Source organism: Diabrotica virgifera, chromosome 1, assembly GCF_917563875.1.
Source record: "Diabrotica virgifera virgifera chromosome 1, PGI_DIABVI_V3a".
NCBI lineage: Eukaryota > Metazoa > Arthropoda > Insecta > Coleoptera > Chrysomelidae > Diabrotica > Diabrotica virgifera.
Window position 1 is genome coordinate 75,186,591 of NC_065443.1, and position 26,582 is coordinate 75,213,172.

At 32.9% G+C, this 26,582-nt stretch overlaps 1 protein-coding gene across 2 annotated transcripts in view; it reads left to right on the forward strand.

Annotated features, from left to right (window-relative positions):
- Window positions 1–25,908, forward strand: part of LOC114339102 (fatty acid synthase) — a 172,838-nt gene extending 146,930 nt beyond the window's left edge. For both annotated transcript variants that reach the window (XM_028289735.2, XM_028289736.2), the window contains exons 20-23: window positions 6,862–7,080; window positions 14,526–14,863; window positions 23,493–23,676; window positions 25,519–25,908. In XM_028289735.2, the coding sequence (XP_028145536.2) occupies window positions 6,862–7,080; window positions 14,526–14,863; window positions 23,493–23,676; window positions 25,519–25,775 (998 nt within the window). In that variant the 3' untranslated portion in view covers window positions 25,776–25,908. The remainder of the gene's footprint in view (window positions 1–6,861; window positions 7,081–14,525; window positions 14,864–23,492; window positions 23,677–25,518) is intronic.
- The last annotated feature ends 674 nt before the right edge of the window (window positions 25,909–26,582 follow it).

The following is a 26,582-nucleotide window of genomic DNA, read 5'->3' on the forward strand; positions in this document are numbered from 1 at the left end:
GTATTAATCAAGGAATAATTTTTAAAATTCTTATTTTTTATTTAAGTTGGAGTTGTACGTTATTTTATGTTTTCATGACTCATAAATAAATATGTTTAGAGAGGCAGAGATATGTAATACCCTCTTACCTTTTTTCGGGTTCTATATTCAAATGTACTCGAAATAAGTACCCGAGAAATTCGGGTTATTGTACTTTGAGTATTGTACTCTGAGTACTTTTTTTGAGCAATGTACTCGGTACTCTGTACTCGTTCCTCAAATATGAAAAGTACCCAGTACTCTGTACCCGAGTACAATTTATCAGTACCCGGCCCAGCTCTGTATAGATAATAGATTTATGGACTGAGGACATGTTTCTACTTTACGTGCCATTTCTGCGACGGAGGTTGGCAATCATCATGGCTCTTCGGATCTTAGATGCTGCTGCTCTGAATAGTTCGATTGATGTGCATTCGTACCATTCCCTCAAGTTGCGCAACCATGAGATTCTTCTCCTTCCTACACTTCCCTTGCTCTGGATTTTCCCTTGTATAATTAATTGAAGTATGTTGTATCCCTCATTACGCATAACATGCCCCAGGTATTGCAGCTGATGACATTCTGATGAGATATAATACAGGGTGTCCGGAAACTCTACCGACAAACAAAGACAGGAGATTCCCCAGATTATAGAGCTCTTTGAATATGGCGTCTTATAATTAGTTTTTCTTAAATAACTCGAGAATGCTTCTACTGAGAAAAACCAAAATTGGTATACATATTTATCTTCCAGAGAAAAATCGATTCCATGCTTTGCGAATTTCTAGTACCGGTCATAGGCGTCCGTTTTGGGTGGGTAGGGCAACAGTTATTTTATCGCTAACCTTTTTTTTTGTTTAATTTTTAAGCATTTTTGACTCTAGATTATTAAATTATGAGGTATTCTACAACTAAAAGGTACTTTGTTTTAAATCGATAGGATACACCGTTTTCTAGAAAAATCAGTTTGAAAATTTTTCTTTTTTTGAATTTCCAAAAAAATTTCAAAAAAAAACTATTTAGAAATCCGAAAACTGGTATGTCTACTTATATTTCAGAGATGGGTCGATTTCATTAATTGCGAATTTCTAGTACGGGTCATATGCGTCCGTTTTGGGTAGGTCAACGGTTACTTTATCGCATAATATTGTCTTTAATTTTTAAGCATTTTTGACTATAGATTATTAAGTTTGAGGTATTCTAGTACTAAAAGTTACTCTTGCTTTAAGTTGGTAAAATACACCGTCTTCTTTCGAAAAATGTTTTCAATTTTTTTTTTCAAATTCAAAAAAGAAACATTTTCAAATCGATTTTTCTAGAAAACCGTGTGTCCTACCGACTTAAAGTAAGAGTACTTTTAGTACTAAAATACCTCACAATTTAATAATCCAGTGTAAAAAATTTTTAAAAGTTAGAGACAAAAAAATTATGTGATAAAATAACCTTTGCCCTGCCCTAACCAAAACGAACGCCTATGGTCGGTACTAGAAATTCGCAATGGATGGAATCGATTTATCTCTGAAAGGTAAATGTACGTACCGATTTTCGGTTTTCTAAATTAAAGCGTTCTGAATGTATTTAAGAAAAACTAATTACAAGATGCCATTTTCAAAGAGTTCTAGCTCTCTTAGGAAGCATTTTTGGACTAGGTGAATTGAGCTAAATTGTCTTAAAATTATCTGAAGAATCTCCTGTCTTCGTTTGTCGGTAGATTTTCTGGAGACACACTGACGAGGCAATAGTTATTTTCCTAACAAGTGCAGAAAGTCATACTTTTCCGCACGCGACTGCAGTTTCGTTCGGCAAGCAGTTGAGTGCGGAAAAGAGACTTTCTGCAAGAGTTAGGAACAATATTTTTTCTAAGAGTCTTTAAAAAATTACCAAATCTTAATAAATTAATTTAATTAATATGAAAATACATACACAAATTATTTCTTTGACAAGGTTGTCAAAACCAAACTTTCAATATAATTAGTTAGCATGACGACGATCTTGGTTTCCATGACGATGATTCAAAACGACTGTTATTGTCTACCGATTTGACTTTCGAATATTATGTCAAAATAATTTTATTTCATTGAATTGTCGCGTTAATTTCATTAAAACAGGAACACAATAAGATATATTTGAAATAAATTAGTAAATAATATCTAAATATTAGTTTATTGCATGTATTATAATTACTTTAAGGCCATATTAACATATCTAAATTAACACGCGTGCGGAAAAGTAAAAACCGCGTGCGGAAAAGTAAAAACCGCGTGCGGAAAAGTAACACGCGTGCGGAAAAGTGAACCTTTCTAAACTAAAATGCGTGCGCGAAAGTAGACATTTTTGCACGCTCGTAGAAAAATATACTTTTATCATGAAGATTATACGGTCTATTTTTCAAGTGCATGAAATCAATAATCACTACTAAGATAATCTAAAATAAAAAAGAACAATCATCAACAGTTTCTTGATATTTGATTGAATAATATTTGCATATTAAAGCAGGTGCATATGTATAACCAAAGACGTACCTAAGGTTAGGCTCCCAAGTTCACAGCATAAGAAATCGCTTAGGTGTTTCTAGAACCTATTGGCAGCAATGACAAGTAATATATTAGTTCGAAACATTGTTAGCATTAGGTCTAAGACTATGACTTTCCCGCTATCAGTCCCCTATTGAACACAATCAATACGGAGGTCAGAAGAGGATTTTTATTTTGATACGAAAGAGGTAGAAACCAGTCAACGAGGAAATAATGATAAACTATAAATCAGGAAGCATGGTAAAAGCACTTTGAAAATCTTTATCCTAATAACAACGAAAATAATAATAATATAGTAATCTAAAACCATCATATGAACACAAGGGAAATATTACACTAGAAGAAGGCAAGTACAAACAGCCATATACAAAAATTGAAAATTCCCTATACTAACAAAAATACAGATCATAAATTAAACTACATATTCTAGGAATAAAAAAATGGTTCGATTTAACTTAACTTACTTTAGTACAAATGTGCACATAAAAAAAGTTACAGCCCTTTGGAGTTACAAAATAAAAATCGATCTTTCCCAATATATCGAAAACTATTTGAGGTTTCTTATTGAAAATAGATATGTGACATTATTATGACAGGAACATCTTAAAAAGAAATTATAGTGCAATTTGTGCACCCCATAAACATTTTATGGGTGTTTTGTTCCCTTAAACCCCCCCAAACTTTTGTGTACGTTCCAATTAAATTATCATTGTGGCACCGTTAGTTAAACACGATATTTTTAAAACTTTTTTGTCTCTTAGTACTTTTTCGAAAAGCTAGTTTTTATCGAGATATTTTGCATATTTGTCAAATCCACCACATATTTGTATACTGTTACGTACGATTAATAGAGACCTGGGCCCGGATTACGTACACTCGATACGCATCGTATCCGCCATGTTTTCCCATAAGGCGCTACAGTAAAACATGGCGGATACGATGCGTATCGAGTGTACGTAATCCGGGCCCTGGTAATAATATGAAAATTTATTTAGTTTGAGGTATATTTTGAACCATATTAGAAAAGAAGCTACATCTCGATATAAGGTGCCTTATCGGAAAAATACTAAGAGGCAAAAAAGTTTTAAAAACACTGTGTTTAACTAATGGTAGCGCAATAATAGTTAGTTGGAACGTACACAAACATTTGGGGGGTTTAAATGCACAAAACTCCCATAAAATTTTTATGTAAATATATTAAAAAAGAAGCCGCATCTCGATTAAAACTGGTGAAAACATCCTACGAAAAAATATTGAAAGGCAAAAAGGTTTTAAAAACATTGTGTTGAACTAATGGTACCACAATAATAATTTAATTGGAACGTAAATAAAAGTTTGGGGGGGCTGAAGGGAACAAAACCTCATAAAATTTTTATGGGGTGCACAAATTTCACTATTTTTTTTTTTTTTGAGATGCTCCTGCCATAATAATGCCACATGTCCATTTTCATTAAAAAATCTCTAATAGTTTTCGATATATCGGAAAAAATCGATTTTCATTTTGTAACTTCAAAGGGCTGTAACTTTTTTTGTGTGCATATTTGTACTTAAGTAAGTTAGATTAAATCGAACTATTTTTATTCCTAGAATATGTAGTTTAATTTATGACCTGTATTTTTGTTACACCCTGTATACAATATTATATAATATTCCAAAAGAGATACTTAAGTATGGAAGTCCAAAAATTGAAAATAATTTAAAAAACTATACGAGAAAATTGGGTGAACTGGAATAATATCAGACGAAAGAAAGCTACCATAACTATAACAGATATAAAAAAAGTCTCAAAATCGAACCCGAAAAATTACAGAAGTAACTTAGCAGTGTGCTAAAACTATCTAGTAACAAAAATAAAGTAACTGCCAATCTCCGCATAATAACAAGGTGTAATAACCTAAGTACATCCATGATAGTTGAAATAATCATATTATTCCAACTTGTAGATAAATACGTAGGGTCGAGTATGCCAATATCTAAATTTTGAGGATGTAATCAGTCGATGAAACCAAAACGGTGTAACAAGTATTAAGTAAATTTAGTAAGAACTTAATATTAAAAATAAAAGAAGAACAAAAACAGAATGGGATCTAATAAGAAAACTTAGTCTTATCCGGTATCAAGCACGAGGAAATAATAAATAATGTCAACGAGAGTAAATTAGGATTTGTTATGACGGTTGGATATTAACGACACAATATATCATATCCAGCGTTATTTCTGGTTCCAAAGGCTCCTTAGTATATCACTTTATATCCTCTTTCAGATTCAGGACAGAGACGTTTTCTTTCAATTGCACCCCGCATTTAACATTTTTCTATCAATCAAAAATCTCACTGACATTTACGATTTTTATTGTTTTTCCAATAAGGCTACAGCTTAAGTCTGGCTCTGGACTCCCCTAACATCCGCCTCCAAGCATCCATTTCCTTGGCTGCTTTCCTCTAATTATCCACCCTCAATAGCATCCATTCTCACTTGGTCTATCCACATCTTCCTTGGTCTTCCTACTGACCGACGTACCATTATATTTCCACTAATCATCCTACTCGGCTTTCTGTCATTATCTATAAGATGACCTGTCCAGAGCAGGTTTCTTTGTATTTTTGCAGAATTGACTATAGAGGATTTTTTGTAATATTGATACAACGTGTGGTTGAACCCCTTTATCTTATTTGATACATACAATTGTCGCAAATGGGTCCCGATTTCCTTCCCAATTTTTCTTTTAAAAGTACCACGAAGGTTTATTAACTTTTCCATATTTCCATATTTCTATGCCATATGTGGCTGTTGGTTGTACGATGGTTTTATATATTTTGAACTTTACTTCCCTGTGTCTTTGGATCCAAACACCTGCTACAAAGAAAAGTATGATGTTAGCTAGGAAGCATTATCGTTCTCCGTATTTCCTCTTTCTTGCTGCCATCCTTAGTTATCTGCGCAGCTTTATATTCTTTTTTCTTTCATATCTTTTCTTCTGCAGTTGATTTTTCAATTTCATCGTTTTTATTATCTAGAGAGCAACTTACTAATAAGATTGGATAATACATTTCTTCTTCAAACGTCAAATAATGATGACATTACTTATCTAACTTGATGCTGTCAAAGTTTGATGTCTCCGCCGGCAGCAGTTTTTTTTCCCCATTTCTTTACGGCGGAGGGAAAAATGTTGTCATGGCAACAATATGAAACATGTCACAAAGCAACAATACAAATGTCATTAACAACAATTAAACATCATTTTTATGTTTTACTGTCTGGGATTTTGATAATTATTACATTTTCTTTATCCTCAATATCCACAGTCTTCATTTTTACCATTTCGTCGCATCGACAGGCGCCGGTAACCCCAATTAACAAAACAATCTGAAATACTTTTATAATTTAGTAGAGTATACTACATGCTTTGCAATATAATTTTTTTACCTTTAATCCTAAATACAACTTATCTGGCGCTTCAAACAAAAATGTATCAAACTCGTCTTTAGTGAAAACTTTAGACTTCTTTGCAGTATATCCTTCGCTTGTCTTTTTCAGAAAGGCACGTAACTTTAAAAATTTGCTTATATCCACATTTTTTCTAATAACTAACTCGGATTTTATCATAGAGTATCGTGACCACATTGTAGAAGATTTCCATTTATTTTCATTTTCCATTATATTAAAATATGCCAGTAAAACGTCTTCGGTAACTTGCCGTACTCCTCTTGTATCGCACCACTCTTGGAAGTGCTTGTACGCTAACCGATACTTTATTCCGGACTTCGAGGGCCCCAAACGTGCTACTGCATCATTAGCCGCGGACTCAATTTCGTTTAGGTTTTCCATTTTCGCACTAAATTTGCGCTTGCGGTTGCAACAACAATAAGCTGTCTTTAATAATTGCAAACAACTGTCAAACAACTGTAACCAGGGAGACGCAAATCCCACCGACGACTTAATTATTTTAATTTCTAACATCTAGACGACTTTGATAGTTGTCACAGTTAATTTCGAGTAAAAATAGCGTATGAATTGTACTATTTATGGTTGAAAATTGCTACGTTTGAAGAAAAAATAGTATACTTTATTCGGCAAAGAAGCGACTTTTCTTGACTTGCCCTCTATTACGCGCCTCACTTCGTTCGGCGCGTAATATCGGGCGCGTCAAGAAAAGTCATGCTTCTCCGCCTCATAAAGTAATATACTATTACGATACACGTATCATAACTTTACCACGTTGAAAGTTTTACATTTCAACTACTATTCAGTTAGTTGTGTAGATATTTGCTGTTTACTTTCTAAACAAGAGATGATATTTTTTCTGTAGGTATGGGTTTAGAACTTGCCAACTGGATGATAACAAAAGGCGTGAGAAAAATAATTCTAAACACAAGAAGACCCATTTGGAACGGCTACCAACAATATTTGTGCGAAAGATGGGAAAGAATAAAAAACACAATCATAAAAATAACTTTGGATGATACAACTACTTTAGCAGGAACAGAAAATTTAATAGCTGGAGCCCAAACGTACGGCGCTATTGAAGGTAATATGTAGATGTAGTATGCATTTATTCATCATCCTCATCAAGACTTATAGAACTCAAAAACAAGGTACCTACTTTACTTAGCGTTCTGTTTTTAATGTGGCCCTTTATTAGATAAAGTTCTATCGCTCGGTCTTTGCACATGATTCACGAATTATTTTTACATTAGATACATTTCTTCTCTACTCAACTCACAAAACTTAAAATTGTGAAACGCCACCTTGTGGTTCTAGGGTCAAATGCAATACAGGGCCGCCGCTACCATGTGTGCAAAGTGTGCATCGCACACGGGTGGCCGATTATTGGGGCGGCCAAAAACATGCCACTTATGATAATACTTTTTTTAAAACGAAAATAAATTAAAAAATTTAAATAGTCATGATTCAGATATTTCTATAAACTCTAATATTCCAAACAATCGTAAACAAAATTGCCAGAAAATGTTATTTATTATATGAACTGCCCTTTTGCAGCTGTACCTAGTCATAAAGTAGTTCCAGGAATGCTTTTTAATTCAAAGTGGCTGGCGGCTTTCGGACTAAGATATTTTTATCTACGTGGTCCATATGCGATTTTTTCAAATTCTGAACATTTATGATTTGTTAAGAGAGTACGATACGACAATATGATACTTTCCGAGAATTTAAATAAGTGCTTGTTAAGTTAGAGTAATAAGAAAGTCTTTTTTATTAAAATCCATAAGGAAAAATTTCCTGTAGCTGGCTGTATACCATTAAATACAAAAATTGAAGAAAAAGATCTTCTGTGTAAAAGGTATATTTATTTGAAAACCCCAGTTGGCTTTCACCTTTCTCTTTGTGAAGACAGAGAAATCAACTCAACCACCCACATGCTCGTGGTATAGTCATATGATGCTTTGAGATATATCTTTTTTAAATTTCACCCATCGCCAGGGTTTAATATATAACACGCCAATGTAGGGCTTTTATTCGGCATTTTAAGGGTTTTAACCCATGTATTTTTGGTGCCTTAGCATGTAAAGCTTACTTAGAACACTGATGAGGCTCTCTTTAGAGCGAAAACGTTCTGTTTTTAATGTGGCCCTTTATTGGGGTTTTCAAATAAATATACCTTTTACACAGAAGATCTTTTTCTTTAATTATTTTTTATTACTCGATGGTTTAAAAAAATCTTTTTTATTACTCGATGGTTGCTCTGTTATATATAATATGCTTATGTATGGTTATAGATGGGTTATAGTTCAGTCTGTTGAGAATTTGATGATTTTAGACACGCTTTTGATAAACGATTTTGTTTGTAATATATAGTAATGTGCCCGTTTCTTTTGTACACTACTGTATTTCAAATAGGCCTGGATCCCGCGTACCAAAAAAGTTGATTAATAGCAAGCTGAAAATTTTTTAATAGCTTAACGGTGTCTTGTCGGGCAAACTTTGATATACGGGAACACTGGAACACTGGAAGTTTTAATTCTGGAACAGTTTAAAAATTTGGAACGTCAGATTACGAAAACGTCCCATGTATTTTGTCGGACAGAACATCCAATTGATTTGTTACCTTTTCATTAAACTCTCATGCAAAAATCAGACTGCTATTACTAACCAACATGACTCCTGTCATTTGACATGTTCTTCGTGTTCCACTCATTAAAATGCCCAGTTGGTGATAAACACCCGTCGGATTTTTGCATGAGAGTTTAATTAAATGGTAACAAATCAATTGGAAATTATGTCCGACAAAATACATGGAACGTTTTCGTAGTCTGATGTTCCAAATTTTTAACCTGTTTCACAATTAATACTTACCCTGTTCCAGTGTTCCCGTACATCAAAGTTTTTCCGACTAGACACCGTTAAGCTATTAACAAATTTTCAGCTTGCTATTAATCAACTTTTTTGGTACGCGAGATCCACGCCTATATATTTAAATATATTAGTAAACAATTAAGCATGCTGAATGTTGTTGGTAGTCTAATAAACAAAACTTACACATGTAGGTATTAGTGCAGTGGCGTAGTGTGAGTGTCGGCCGCCCGGGGCGGAAGACAATTTTGCCGCCCTCTTATTTAGGTATTTTAATTGATTGTATACTATACAATTCTATACAATATCTACAACATTTATAAAAATGAAAGAAAAAAAGTAAAGCTACTAGTAACTGCAGCTAAAAAGGAAACATGGACAAAATTTGGTGATAAAATGGAACAAGACAGTAAAAGTAATCAAAAGCTCTTCTATAGAACACTAAAAACATTAAGAACATAGAACAAACAAAAAGTACACAATATTAAGAGTAAAAATGGAAACTTATTAGCAGAACCAACTCAAATAATGAATAGATGGCAAGAATACTTTGAAGAACTATTGAACCATGACAACAATACAGAAACCAATACTGAACCAGAAGAAACACCTGAAGAAAATGTAGAAGAACCAATAACATTAGAAGAACTACAAGAAGCCATAAAACAGCTAAAATATGGAAAAGCTCCGGGAATTGACAAAGTAACGGTGGAAATAATAAGAAACATGGGACAACAAGGTACTGAAATACTACTAGAAATAATGAATAAAGTATGGAAAGATGAAATATTACCAGAGGACTGGAAAACCGCATTGATAGTTCCCATACATAAGAAAGGTGACAAAAGAGAATGTAATAACTACAGAGGATTGACATTGCTATGTGTATCCATGAAAATATTAGAGAAAATCATAGATAAACGAATAAGAATAATCGCGGAAGATACACTAGACGAGTCACAAAGTGGTTTCAGAAGCGGAAGGAGCATACAAGATCATATATTCACGCTAAAACAAATAGGCGAAAAAGCGCTTCAAGAGAAAAAGAACATATACTTAGCCTTCTTAGACCTAGAAAAGGCCTTCGACAAAGTACCCAGACAGAGAGTGTGGAAAGTGCTAAGAGAGAAAGGTGTAGGACATAAAATGATACGAATCATCCAGAAAATATATAGTCAGAATGTGAACTCGGTGATTAGTAACAACAATAGATCAAACACTTTCACAGTAACAGGAGGACTAAGACAAGGCGGAACTCTTAGCCCAACGCTGTTTATATTGTTTATGGACCAAATAATTAAAAGATGCACAATAGAAAGCAGAAAATTAAATGTTGGACACAGATATCTTCGTAGAGTAGAAATATCAGAAGGAGTGTTTGCAGACGACTTGGTGTTAATTGCAAGAAGTGAAAAAGATTTACAACACAACATTGAAATATGGAACAGAGTATTCATCGAAAATGAAATGTTAATAAACAAAAGCAAGACCAAAGTACTACAGATCGGTGAAGAGAGACAGGAGCTAAGAATAGAAATTGAAGGAACACAAATTGAACAAGTGAAAACTTTCTCTTATCTAGGTGTAATAATTGACCAGGCAGGCACTCAAGATGCTGAAGTAAACAATAGAATAGACAAAACAATAAAGCTGTACCATACAATGAATAAAAAATTTATCAGTAGAAAAGAAATTTCAAGAGAAACAAAAATAAAAGTGTTCAAATCAATCTATAGACCAGTATTAACCTTCGGCAGCGAATCTTGGGTCTTAACAAACCGACAAAAAAGCAAGATCCAAGCCATGGAAATGAAGTTCCTGAGAAGAGTAAAAGGCGTCACTAAATTAGACCGACTACGGAATGTAGACATAAGAAGAGAGTTAAAAATACCATCCACATTGGAGTATATAGAGCAAAGACAATTATGTTGGTGGGGACATCTACAACGAATGAAAGAAACTAGACCAGATCGAAGAGTATGGGAAGCAAAAATATCAAAAAATAGGAAGGGAGGAAGACCCAGACAAACATGGGATAAAGCAATAGGAGCCATTCTGCAAAAGAAAAGATCAAACTGGACAGATGCCAAAGCGATAGCTCAAGACAGAAAAGAGTGGAAAAAATTTGTATATAGATAACTGATACTTGTATAGAATTAATGAAATTAATTTTAGAAATGTAGAATTAGATGTAAAAGTGTAATTTGTATATTTGTAAGTACCTATGTAAAACTAGATATGTTAATTTGGTAGATTAATGTTGCAACCCTACACCATTGTATGGTAGAAGGGATATGATTATATATATATATATATATATATATATATATATATATATATATATATATATATATATATATATATATATATATATATATATATATGTATACTATACATTACATACATTAATTATAGAGAACTTTTCGGCGAGAACAGTCATCATTATTTTGCATTATACAGGTTAAATTTAAATAAAGAATTTTATTTAGGTTTTACAATCACGTTTATTAATACAAAAATTATTTTACTTTAACCAATTAGATACATTGATATAACTTAGGTACCTATCACTTAAGATTAGGTATACCTTGACGATCGACAAAATGAAATAAAATCAATTTTTTAATTAGAACTAGAACGATATAGTCCTGTCGCCAGGTGGGCTACAACGGCCTCTTTAATTCAGATGGACTTACCCAAGTTTTGTTATGTATTTTGACCCGTAGAACACGAATATTTTGGGTAGCAGTTGATCAGGATGTCGATAAGATTGTTATAAACAAAGAACTTGAGGAATTACATAACAGCGATTTTTCGCAAAACAATACATTTTTTGGGTGATTCTAAGCAAAAAATGTTCTTACAAGTTTTTTCGTAGGATGCATAGTTTTCGAGATAAACGCGATTGAACTTTCAAAAAATCGAAAAAGTGCAATTTTTGAACCCGAATAACTTTTGATTAAAAAATAAAATAGCAATTCTGCTTACTGCATTTGAAAGTTCAAGTCAAATTCTATCGGTTTTGATTATTTGCATTGCAAAAAATTAATTTTTTTATTGTTAAACAAAGCTATAAACACATAGTGTTTCCCGTGCCAATTGCATGCGTTTTACGTAGAAATTGTCTGTATCAGCGCCTACTCCTTCGATTTCAAATGAGAAATGCATTGAAAACATCATTCAAGCACTATGTGTTTATAGCTTTGTTTAAAAATAAAAAAAATAATTTTTAGCAATGAAAATAATCAAAACCGATAGAATTTGACTTGAACTTTCAAATTCGGTAAGAAGAATTGTTATTTTATTTTTCAATCAAAAGTTATTCGGGTTCAAAAATTGCAATTTTTTTATTCTTTGAAAGTTTAACCGCGTTTATGTCGAAAATTATGCATCCTACGAAAAAACTAGTACAAACATTTTTTGCTTTGAACGACCCAAAAAATACAAAAATATGTTTTCTTTTGCGAAAAATCGCTGTTATGTGACTCCTCAAGTTCTTTGTTTATAACAATCTAATCCACATCCGGATCAACTGTTACCCAAAAAATTCGTGTTCTACGGGTCAAAATAGATAAAAATAACTTGGGTAAGTCCATCTGAATTATGAAGGCAGTTGTACCCCTCCTGGCGACAGGACTAATATTATAATGTTAGATTTTTATCTTTATTGAAAAGTAATATGAGTATTTGTTATAATTAAAAACAAAATTTCCGTCTTCAATTAAAAATTTATACGTCTACTTTTTTTAAGAGCAAAGTCTTTTATTGCACCGTCAATGTCTATCATCACACACCTCTTGCTCAATAGACAAAATAGCCAAATTAGTTAGTCTCAGAGTACTCATTGTCCATCTTAAATACTTTTTAACCAATTTCAATTTTGAAAAACTTTTTTCACAGCTGGCATTCCTTATAGCAACTGCGAAAAATATTCGGAATATTATTAACATATTGAGCAGCGTATCTTCCAGCTTGGATTTAACAATAAATTTAAATAATTCAAGTGAGTCTGCATTAATCAATTTCGTTGCATGTAGCAACAACGAAAGTACGCAGTCGAAGTTTTTATAGCTCGAAACCCTGCTCGTCAATTTCGTCAGATGCGTAGTCTATATTTCTACATTCAGCGTTGTCTGGATCTAATATTATAGCCGGCGTTAGATAAACAAACTTATCCGTTAAATTCTGTAGTTGTTGAAAACGCTCACGAATTTCTACAATAACTATCTAACGAAGAAAACAGCTTTCGTCTCAACTCATTTTCATAAGACAAGTTAGTATCTTTAGTTCTGTCATCAAAAATATGCTTTCTTGTTATGCGCTTCCGAGGTTTTATGAAAATTTCAAGTTCTTCACACATATTTTTGCATAACCTACAGTGCCATTTGCCCATTCCTCTATTTTCTCTGACAATATCTGCTGCAAAGCATTTACTTTCTGAGCGCACAATCTTATGTCAAGTCCCCTTGTTTGTAAATATTTTTGTGCATCATTCACTTCATGTAGCACCGGTTGCCACAGGCCCAAAAAAACAAAGAAAGGAAAATGAGTGCATCGAAACTAGTAAAGCACCTGCATCTGTCCTAGTGTTTAAGCTTTCACCTGCCTCTGTCAGTTTTCCAAAGTGACGAGAACGTCTTTGTAATGTTGCCATGTCACATTTACGGCATCGCCTTTTGCACTCCATCGCGTGTCTTGAATCCTTCTTTTGCCTGTAACTGCTATCAGAACTTCCCAACGATGTGTCGATGAGGAAAAAAAAGAATATCAACGTTCTGAAGTGCCGAAAAAAGTTGTGCTGAGTTAGTCATAAACAGGGAATTCCCAAAAGTTAGTATATAGGTTGTTGCCAGTCGCTACAAAATATTATTCAAAGAAAAGGAATTCCCCGAATTCGTCACAAAATAAGCACCTAATGAAAAATTCTGTGTTCCTTTCAATCGGTCCGAATTTGTAGTTGCGATAAAAATATAAAATGGTTCAAATATTTACAAAATATTTTTATTATTTATTGTTAAATTTTGCCGCCCCCTAAAAAGTGCCGCCCGGGGCGGCCCGCCCCTGCCGCCCCCACTACGCTACGCCACTGTATTAGTGCAAGAGTGCATTTCTGTATATTATTATTGACATAATAGAGCAATTATTATTCATATAGGTACGCGTTACGGTCTCCTGCACATTTCTTTAAATACTAGTACTACCTTTGTTGAAGCGACTAAAGTGTTGGAAGGGGGGCGGCAAATATTAACTTGGACACGGGCGGCCAACACTTTAGCGGCGGCCCTGTGCAACAATATTAATATTATTTTATGTTTAATAGAATATTTATTTTATTGTGTATATATCATAGCAAGATTGAAAAAAAAATATTTGAAAGAAAAGATTTCATAGTAATATAAACAGTTTTTCCTAATTTTAATCATTTGCGATGTACAGTAAAACCCAGTTATCTGCAACCGCGAAGAAAAGACACAACACGTTCGTTGATGCGGTGCAAGTGACCTTGAGGATTTCCGTTAAATCTCAGTTATAATTAATAGTAGAAGATTTTTCGAAACATACAAATACAATACAGAGTCTTGTGCAGAGTTCATTTGTTTGTTTTTTACCTTTGTTGCTGCAGTTTACTTTAATGCTTTTTAAACCGTATATATTTTGCAGGTATCTTCCACACAGCATTGGTACTCAGAGATGCCACAATTGAAAAGCAAACAATTTCAAATTTTGAAGACGTATTTAAAGCAAAAGTTAGTTCTGCCAAAAACCTAGATGCCGTATCCAGAAAGCACTGTCCTTTATTAAAATACTTCGTTATGTTTTCTTCGATGACTGCTGGCAGAGGAAATATAGGCCAAACAAATTATGGCATGGCTAATGCAACGTTGGAAAATATTTGTGAAATTAGGAGAAGGGATTTATTACCAGGACTAGCCGTGCAATGGGGCCCAATAGCAGATGTTGGCGTTTTAAGTGGAGAATCATATAAGAATAAGAATAAGGTAGAAATAATTATAATAATAAGAATAAATAATCATTTCGTTGTAAAACGAAACAAGAGCTGTCCTATATTTTAGTTTGTTCAAAGAGAATCAAAGGCACCCTAATCGGTTTCAAACCTTATTAGGTTTTTATCAGAATGTGCATATTTGATCTGAACACACCAAAATTCGGGCTGTCAGTATCGATTCACAACGAAATAACATGATGGTGTGGGTGTCGTAGCGACATCTGCTAAAATCAGGCGAAAGTTTTGCTTTAATAAAATAATTCAATGATATTAAAGACAAAACTTTATTGGGACCAATTTTTTTGGTAACACCTTCGTGGTTTCTAAAATTTACAAACCAACGAACTACTGGAGCGAAGAAGGCTGAGGGATATCTAAGAGCATCTCACTTCTCGCCTGTCCAGCGCGGTAAAATTACAACGAAAAATGCCACCCTATACTCGGAACATGGTCGCGCCGTCCACGTGTGCAATGTGTTCGGCGCACACAGGCACCAGTCTATTAGACCGTGATAGTCGTGACGTCAAAACGTCAAAAAAAGTTTTCCAAACACGTTGTGTCTAGGTACACGCTAAAATGTACGCAAATAAAAAAGTTAAACTTCATCAAGCTAGTGACTATTTAGCGTGGGCAGTGACTGTATATTTTGATACACGCTATTTTGATATGTTTAGTGTTTGTTTGATAGAAAAATATTTGTTATGACGTTTAATTCTACCTAACTTTTTTATTTGCGTACACGGTAGCGTATACCCTAGAAACAACGTGTTTGGAAAAAATTTGACGTTTTGACGTCACACTATCATGGTCCATTAAAGGGAGCCACTAGAGTTGTTACAAAAATTCTATGTTACAAAAATTCTATTGTTACAACACTTACCCATTTAACGACCTTGCCACCCTGCATATCTCAACTTCAAAGGTAGGTACATTACATATTGATTTATACAATCTGCATAAACAGAAAAATTCTGTAAAGACATGCAGCCACCGGTGCACCAGAATTTTTATGCTTTAAAGCCATTGTACAAAAATTTGATAGAAATGTATGATGCTTATTATGTGATATAACATATAACACATTCGGATTAATTTTTGATCTTCATTCTTCTTCTTCTTTCTCATAATCCTTAGTGCCCTTCAGGGCGTCGGATTGATCTTGATTCAAAATATCAAGCTAGATGTTTAGGAGATTAAATATCAATAACATTTACATTCATTTGCTCAGTCCACATATAGGTATGGTATGAAGTTCTGATGAAAGTTAACTTCGTTAGCAAAATTTTACAATCAAAAATAAGGAATATGCAGCCTGCCTTAAATGCTTTACAAGAGTTACGGGAGTAGGCGCAAAATTTCGCGGCAATGTGTTTTCAATTGATTCATTTTTTTTTCAAATTCTGAGAAATTTAAACCCAAAATAAAAGATTGCATTATTACCGAGGGTCGAAAGTCCCTGAAATCTTGTATAATTTTTTTATTAATTTACAGGGGTGAAAAAAAAATAGTGTGATTGTTAATTTCAAATATCTGATTCAAATGAAACTTTTTGGTTATTCTAAGGGACTGTCTGCCCTCGGTAATCATTTATCCTTTCATTCTGCGTTTAAGTTTTTCAAAAATACTTATGAGTTTTCTCAGGATGCGAAAAAAAAATTAATTCATTTAAAACACATTGGAGCGAAACTGCAGAGAAACTGGATGTGGAGCCCAGTTTTCAACCAGACCCACAGTTTGACGTCGGAATGTCGGAATAAAAGCAGACAGTTAGATTACGAACATAAAGACGAACCGATTTTGGATCCTAAAATGTCATACAAAGTTCATTTCTTTTATTGTGTTCTCGACCAAGCATTAATTTCAGTAAATGAAAGATTTTTCATATTGGAAAATCATGTTGATTCTTTCAAATTTTTATATATGTAACTTAAACGACAGTACAGAACACTCATAATTAAAACTTTTGTGTAGAAATTTGTAAAAAAAAATGAGATTTAATGATCATTTAGATATAGGGGGAGACGATTTAATTGAAGAAATTATACAGTTTCAGCCTTTGTTAACCCGACACCCGACAGGTGAACTTTTTTGTCACTAACAGACAGGTGGGGTGTGACAAACAACAGCAATTGAAAGAGTTTAAGAATCTCAAAAAATTTCTTTACGTTTAGTTGTCTGTGATATCTGTAACGTCAACATCTTGAGGCTGTCACTATTTACCCTAACATTGTCTATTTCTTCACTTACTTCCGAATTACTCTTGTTAATACATTCGTCACTATCTTCTTCATCCCATAAGGCCTGTAGGCGTGTTTATTCTTGTTCGTTTTTTACTTTAAAAAGAAAAAACCGGTTATAACCGGGACAAAAAACAACCGGTAAAACCGGTTATTTCGAAGTAAAAAAACCGGTTTTAGGTTTAAACTGGTAGGTTTTTCCCATCTCTCTGTAGAGTCGCCAATATTAAATCAAATTGATATTCACCATATTATAAAAACATTTTTCGCACTGAAAACCCGAAAAGTTAATTTTTATAAAATAGCTAAATATTTCATGTTTTCCTACCTATATCTTTAGTTTTTTATGCTGTTACGCCAAAGATTTATTTTTAGTTAATTATTTTCCTGTTGCATGTGTTAGAATTTTTAGTTATTTTATTTTTGGTTTCCATAAATAGTTGTTCATTTTGGGCGCCATAAAATGTTTTGCACACAGGCGCTACCACGTGCTGACGCGGCACTGACTCGGAATGGTAGTAACACTAATATAAATAAATAATCATTTCGTTGTAAAACGAAACAAGAGCCGTCTTATATTCTAGTTTGTTCAGAGAGCATCAAAAGCACCCTAACCGGTTTCAAACCGTATTAGGTTATCATCAGAGAGTGCATATTTGATTATCTCTGAACATACTAAATTCTTACTACTAAGACTCAAAGTTACTCAGTTACTAAGTTACTCAAAATACTACTAAAATAAACAAAAATGTTGTTGCTAAGTAAAAAAATTCTTCTAATAATTTATTTAATCTGACTCATTTATATTGGCAATTCAGACGTAGGTATATTATACATTTTAAAGTAGAAGACTTTAAAATGATATCGCTATAATGGGATTTATCTCATTATTAAGATCTTTTAGAAATCCTTAAATTACCTTAAAGTATTCGTTAGATATTTATTTATAAAACAATAAACATCACGCATATTTGTTGAAATTGCATAAGTGGAACACCTTAGCTAAAATGCACGTTCTGCTTACTCAACAAGGCTGATTATTCATTTGACACAGTAACGAAAATATATAAAAACATATTTACACAACATATCTGATAAATATGGGAACACGATTAGATTTGAGATCATATTTGAGTCATTAGTGGGTCAGTAGAGTTAGTTAGTTAGGTTTGGGTTTGCTGCCGTTACAGCAGAATTATGTAATCACCTATCAACTGAATAACATTTATATGGTATTATTTCAACCAAATAAATTAGTTATGAGTATATAGTGTATTCCTGATATCAACCCCATCACCAGGGTAGTTCAATATCCCCTTACCACCACATCGCCAATATTTATGAGTTGCGTTCCTGGGACCACTTTACTAAAAGATAGTTCATTCGATTACATGAAATCAATCCCAACTCAAGAATATCCGTCACAAAAAAATCATAGCATGTGATCTGTCTTTAAAAAGACAACCAAATGCAACGATGATAGTAAAATTCTCGCGTTAGAGATTCCATAGTAAATCACGAGAGAAAACCAGAAAAAAACCTCGTGATACTATCCCGACATCGACGTCTTACATTTAATTTACTTTCAAAAAACTAATACCGAATTCTGACTTTAATATGTTTAAATTATAAATAATATTAATAATACATAGATATACAATAAGTAATACTAAAATATAAAATTTGTATGAACTCGATATGTTATTGACGTACTAATCGTGGTATTTTCTTTCTATTGATTTCCTCTTTCAGTATGGGTAACCACATCCTACTGCATTTTACCGAGGAATTTGCAACACAATTGGTTTCATTTAGCATAATTAGAGCCGCTTCTTTGATTTTTCTCTTTTTACTATCTGATTCTTTCAGGACTATACTTGAATCTCTCCACTGAACTCTATGTTCATTATCCCATGCTTGTTGACATATTTGAGATCTATGAAATTCTCTATTTTTGATATAAGACTGATGTTCAGTTACTCTAACGTTTAATGGTCTTGATGTTTCACCTAAATAAAATTGTTCGCATTCACAAGGTATTTTATAAATGCAATTATTTGTTCTTTCTTGTTCATTGTTAGGTTTAGTTTTAGATAGAATAGATCTCAATGTGTTTGTTGTTTTGAATGTTGTATATGTATATGTTAGAAGAATTTTTTTACTTGGCAACAACATGTTTGTTTATTTTAGTAGTATTTTGTATTTTGACAACGAAACCCGATTTGGGCTTCGAAACGTTAATAAAATCATCTTTTTGGTCAAATTGGGGCTTATTTCTCATTGAAAATAGTTGATTATAAAAATGCCACAAGGAAATAGCTTCAGAATAACATCAATAAACTATTGTTTTTAATATTATTTAATTATTTTATTAAAGCAAAATTTTCGCTTGTTAATAATAATAATGTTTATCATCTATAGATCACGATATATTTGATCCAGATTAGCAAGGTTTAACTCTAGTCATCAGCAACATTTTACGATTTGACATTAGTGAAATTGTAAGTCCATATTTGTAAGAGATTATTTGCATATTTGTTAGAATTTTTCTCAGTTTTTCGTTCTCTAGACTCTAGACTTCCTGTAGTTACTTCTAAGTGGAGAAATATAGTAAAGCATCGCACCTCGCCAGGCAACATATAATATCTTCTACTATGGCAAGTATGCAATTTGTGGCGAGGTGCGTGGCGATGTGCCTAGCGATGTGCGATCCTTTACTATATTTCTACACTAAGGAAATCTTGTCGTACAAGTTTCTCTCTTTCATTGCCATCTTGATGTTAGTTTTTTAGCTTGTTTTGAGTCTTCCACGTTTCCTCTTCTCGGCTGGTTTCCAATTCCACGCTTCTTTCTGAAGTCGCAACTCATTCATATAGACCAGGGGTCACCAATTAGCGGACAGCGGTCCGCATCCGGACCGTGAGCTACTTTTGTCCGGACCGTCATTAAATTCAGAATATTATTATAGCGTTTGGCAATTTTGAAAATGCTTGGCCATGAAATTTTATATTATGTTTGACTCAACTTATGACTTTGACTCAACTAAAAAATGTAATTTTTCTCACTGATAATTGACCTAATTTTGTAAAGAATGACAAATTTTCTGATTCGGTTTTTTTGTGGATTCCTGTTCAAAAATGTCCCCTTAAACAAAAGAGAAGGGGCCCGGGATGCCGGGCAAAATAATCTTTTTATACAAATTCAAAATTACCTTTTAGCCCCGACAATTGTATTTAAAAAAAAAGGTATCTTGTCATTATTTTCAAAAGTTGATGGTTTTCGAGTTATAAGCGATTTAAAATCTCAAAAATGTGAAAATACCTACGCATTTTCGAGGTTTGAAAACTTATATGTAAAGTATTAGTTTTCAGGTTGCCAAGTGCCTAAATTGAAGTTTATAAATTCAATTTCAAGATTCCAACGAGTAATCGGGACTTAGTTCAATATATACCGTTGTTTTTTAATTGTTAATTATGCGAGTCCACTCGACTTTTAAGTCGCCGCACATCACAATTTATGGTGCGTCACTGTAGCACTTATTATACATATTATACGTACTTATGCAAAAAATGCACAACAAATACTTGACATTTATTAAAATTTTATAATTTATTATTAACATATTTTTTTCTTAATGATTTATTTATGTATTCAATTAATTATTGCCAATGTGCTAATTAAATACGCTAATAAAAACAAATGGTCGAAATTGAAATAAACCCCGATAACTCATCAGAATCCCGACAGTGATCCACAAAGGATAGTGATATAATAGGAAGATGATGATAATTATGAATACTATTAGAACCAGTAAGGCTGATAGCGTATCTCCTTGTCTAGCTCCTCTTTTAATTTTTATATCTTCTTACCTAGTCTGATTTTGTATCATTGCTGCTATGGACTCTTTCATCGTCGTGTCTATCAGTTTTGAAAATGTGTTTTACACCATTCTTCCTTGCCAGTTTAGGCATTGAAATCTAATATTATCATGATCATATTGTGTTTTGGCAATTTTTCATATCCTGGCCATCAATTGCTATACCTATATGTGTTGGACTTTACGTCATCAGTTTTGGCGTACTAGCATAATCAACTATTTTAATTTAAATATAAACAGAGGTCACGGGACACCTCATTTAAAAGGTCTTCTAATTGGCTTTGCAACGATATATTATTTAAATATATATTTATACAAGATTAACCAAAATTATGTACTTATTAAAATGAAATGGAATTAAAATAAATACTCATGCCCTAAACCAGGGGTCACCAATTAGCGGACCGCGGTCCGCATCCGGACCGTAGGCTAGTTTTGTGCGGTCCGCGATTAAATTCAGATTATAGTGTTTTGCAATTTTTAAAATGTTTGGTCATGAAATTGTGTACTATGTTTTGCTCAACTTATATGTGCGAAGCCGCTTTTTCAAGTGTGCTTTATTAAAAATCGGTACAGATCTTAGCTAATAGATGAATCTCAAATCCCCAATGAAAATCAGTTGCATTAAACTCATTCCAGACTGCAGACAGGTTGTACATTTTTTTTTAAATAGGATTCAAATTTATCTTTTTGCCCCAAAAAAATGTATGATTTAGGTTTTTTTGGGTAATTTTAAACAAAAAAAGGTCTCTTGTCATTTTTCTCAAAAGATAATAGTTTTCGAGTATCGAGTTATAGGCGATTTAAAATGTGAAAAATGCGAAAATACACATACGCATTTTCGAGGCTTCAAAACTCATGTGTAAATTATTAGTGTTCCAAAGATTCTAACGAGTAATCGCGACTTATTTCAATATACACCGTTGTTTTTAATTGTTAATCGTCGGGCGTCGTGACTTTATGATGCGTCTCTGTTGCATGTATGCATATTATACGTACTTGTAATTATAATGCTGCGAAAAATTCCCAACAAATACTTGAGATTTATTAAAATTTTATAAATTATGAACATATTTTTTTTAGATAATTTATTTATTTATTTAATTAATTATTGCCAATGTGCTGATTAAATACGCCAATCATATAACGCGATACGCACCACATAGTGCGACGCGCCGCGCCGCCGTGGCGGATTAAGGGTCGAGAGGACGCGCACAATTAACAATTAAAAACAACGGTCTAAATTAAAATATGACTCGATTACTCATCAGAATCTTGAAATTTAATGTTTAAATTTCAATTTTGGCACTTGACAACCTCAAAAATAATAATTTACACATGAGTTCTCAAGCTTCGAAAATCCTTATTTTCGCATTTTTCAGATTTTAAATCGCTTAAAACTCGAAAACTTTAGAGAAAGAAATGCTAAAAACATATTTTCAGGAGCAAAAAACGTGATGTTTTCGATTTAAAAAAAAAGAGTTGAACAATTTCTGCCTAAAAGTTTAGTCCGGAACTTTTCTGATTTGTTATTATGATGGGATGATATTTTTTATCAAGAATCCGCAAAGAAACCGAATCAGAACAACCTGACATAGGTAGCGTTAAGTCCGGACCCCGGACGTGCCATAGGTTTTCGAAACGGACCCTCAATGAACCTAATTGGTTACCTCTGCCCTAAACTACATTACGTTAGGAAAGAATTGAATGCCTGTCTTTCTCGTTGCATGATTGCTGAATGTCGTCAATTTTAATATTTTTTATAAATTTATTGTATATTTTTAAATATTTATTATAAGTTAATTGTAATAGTAAACTGATATTTTTGGTTAACCTTGTAGAAATAAATATTCAAATAATTCCATTGTTGTAAAGCCGATTAGAAGACCTTTCAAACGAGGCGTCCCGTGACCTCGATTGGTATTTAAAAAAATAGTCTATTACGTCATTTCGCCACGAATGATGATGTATTTTCCAACAAATATATAGCAATTGACGGTCATTTAAAAATTAAAATTGACGTGTTTCCAGATTTTTTAAAGTCGTCTGTTTCTGGAATGATAAATTTATTTCACACCTTTGTATCATAGTGTATATACAGTGATGAGCACATTAATAACCCGCAAAATAGCGCAAAAGATGTAAAACATAATACATTGCGAAACAAAAAGAGATGAAACTAGTGGAGGTGGAAATGATCGTTATAAATGTATAAATTAACATTACATTACATAGTTTAACACCTTTCGACGTCTGCAACAGGAGTATTTTATAAACTTCTACGGTCACAGTGACAGTTGTCATACTACTCTGATACGTCTAAAGGTGGGAAACTATGTAATGTAATGTTAATTTATACGTTTATAACGATCATTTCCATCTCCACTAGTTTCGTCTCTTTTTGTTTCGCAATGTATTATGTTTTCCATCTTTTGCGCTATTCTGCCGGTTATTAGCACGCTCATCACTGTATACATGACTACTACTTAATTCAAATCAACTTTTAGAAAGTAATGGGCTTAATACCTCAAAAAGTTAGTTCCTGCTTAAACGCCCTAGAAACATTGATGTTACAAGATGTCGTCGTGGGCGCCAGTATAGTTTTGCCGGATGCAGATAAAGCAGTTCAATCTGTGACAAAAAAGACGCCTGCTACTGCAGTGGCTAATATATTACGAATTGAAAACTTGGGTAAGTAATGATATTTTATATTTTTTTTTATTGATTTTTCTGTTTTGGCCACAATATTTTATACTCTTCTTCTTCTTCTTCTTCTTCTTCTTCTTCTTCTTCTTCTTCTTCTTCTTTTTCTTCTTCTTCTTTTTATGTACCTAGACATGATTCTGTCTGTTTTTCAATGTGCCTCCAGTAAGTTGTCATTCCATCTTTTTCGTAGTCTTCCCACTGAACGTCTTCCTATTGGGGAACCGTCTCTCGCCGTCCTTACTACTTACTCCATTTGTTGTCATTCGGCTTATGTGGTCGTTCCATTCTACTCTTCTGTTTTTTCAATATTATATACCTACTCAATCGGCATATTCCCCAATGAAAGTGTATATAATATTTAACAAAAATAGTGAAAAATGCTTTTTAATATCAGACTTAAAACAGGAGACATAAAAGATTTCTTAGTTACTTAGTTTTTTAATAATCGATTAAAATAAACTAAACTTGCGTGCATAGAAATCCACCCACTTAAAATTTGGTCATTTTTGATGTCTCGTATTTCCTAAACCTGTTGGCCGATTTAAGTGATTTTTTTAATATTTTATAACCTTATTCTTTAACACTACTCCTGTCATAATATTGTTCCTAAACAGGTAAATTTTCATTATATACTTGGTGTACGAATCAAACTTTGTTTTTTTTTCTCAAAGTTCGCATCGCCTTGTGAAATATTCTAGCATTTATAAAATACTGAAATTAAAACTTGATTATAGCCTCAGGTTTTCTTAAAATTCTGTTATTTGATTAATTCGCTTATGTTGGATAATAAAAAAGTTAGGTACTTTAACAACTAGACATGTTCTTCATCAATACAGGGTGTTTCTAAATAAGTGCGACAAACTTAAAGGGGTAATTTTGCATGAAAAATGATGACAATTTGCTTTATAAACGTATGTCCGCAAATGTTTCGATTCCGAGATACGGGATATTAAATTTTTTCTTGCAAACTGACGATTTATTTATTGCTCTAAAACCAGTTGAGATATGCACATGAAATTTGGTAGGTTTTAAGACGTAGTTATTGCATATTTTTTGACATACAATTAAAAATTTAATAATCACCATTGGCGCGCATACGGGTAATATGACCGATCATATTACCCGTATGCACGCTAATGGTAAACATCAAATTCTTAATTGTATGTCAAAAAATCCGCAGTAACTATTTCTTATAACCTACCAAATTTAATTTGCATATCTCAACTGGTTTTAGAGCAATTAATAAATCGTCAGTTTGTAAGAAAAAATTTAACATCCCATATCTCGGAATCGAAACATTTGCGGACATACGTTTATACAGCAAAGTGTCATTATTTTTTCATGCAAAATTACTCCATAAAGTTTGTCGCACTTATTTAGAAACACCCTGTATTGATGAAAAACATGTCTAGTTGTTAAAGTACCTAACTTTTTTATTATCCAACATAAGCGAATGAATCAAAAAACAGAATGTTAAGAAAACCTGAGGCTATAGTTGGGTTTTAATTTCAGTATTTTATAAATGCTAGGATATTCCACAGGGTGTTCCGAACTTTGAGAAAAAAAACACAGTTTGATTGGTACACCCGGTACACAATGACAATTTCCTGTCTAGCAAAAATACTATTACAGAGATATTATTAAAGAATAAGGCTATAACATATTATATATTAAAAAAATCACTTAAATCGGACAATAGTTTTAGGAAATACGAGCCATCAAAAATAACCCATTTTTTGGGTGCCCGTTTCTCGTGCCGGTGAGTGTATCAATAGTGTTAGTATTGAATGTTTTTCTTGCATCTAATAAATTTAATTTTTTCTCTAGATGCCGTAGATACATCAAAGAGTCTGTATCAATTTGGCCTTGACTCCCTGATGACATCCGAAATCAAACAGACCCTGTACAGAAATTTCCAACTAGAAATCGAATTGGAGGAAATTAAAGAATTGACGTTTGATTATTTGATTGGCCTGCAGGAAGAGACGAGCGACACCAAATTCAAGATCTTCAGAAAACAATCCATTTTTACCTTAAATACTCTCACGGAGTTTGCTAACCAATACAAAGCTAAAAACAGTTAAATACTAAATAATGAAATGATTACTTTAAATCAAGATTAAAATGTTTGTTTGTTTAATTTTGGTGTAGGTGCATAATGTAAAATGTAATGATAACATAAAAGTACATTAAAAATAAATAAAACTATAAAATTTATATACTTCTATAATTTTTTTACATGATTAATAGAAAGTAGATACCTACCTATATCGCGTAAACCCCTTCTCCTTTCTCGCCTTCCTTTCCTTCCTTTTCTCTTCATATCCCATATTCCTCTTGAATCTTCAGATGACCAACCTTTTTTGTTACACGGATGACCAACGGGGGTAAAAAATGACCCCAGGTCAAAAATGACCCCAGGTCAAAAATGACCTGGAATGAATGTTTTCAGCATTTAAATCTTCATCTAACAATACATCCGCGTTTTCTGATACTATTTCATCTTCTATATCAGTGATTCCCAAAGTGGTCTAGGTGGACCCCCAGGGGTCCATGAGGGATTCAACGGGGGTCTACGTTGGCGTGAAATAAAAATGGGGGTTCACAAGTTGTAAGTGGGGGTCCACGAAAATGTTATAATGATTTGGTATTTATTTAAACAAATTTGCATTTTTTTATTTTAAAATATTAACGGAAAAAATGATGTTTTAATAGTAGAGACTCAAAAATGTCATTATAACGCATTATCACAAGTTATTTTGATTGAAAACAAGTTTTTGATCAAATTTTAGTGTAAAAAAAGTTAAAATATCGTTTTTTTACATTTTCCTCCATTCCCAAAATACATGTCCTTCGATTTGACTGAAAATTTGACCACAAATATAAATTCT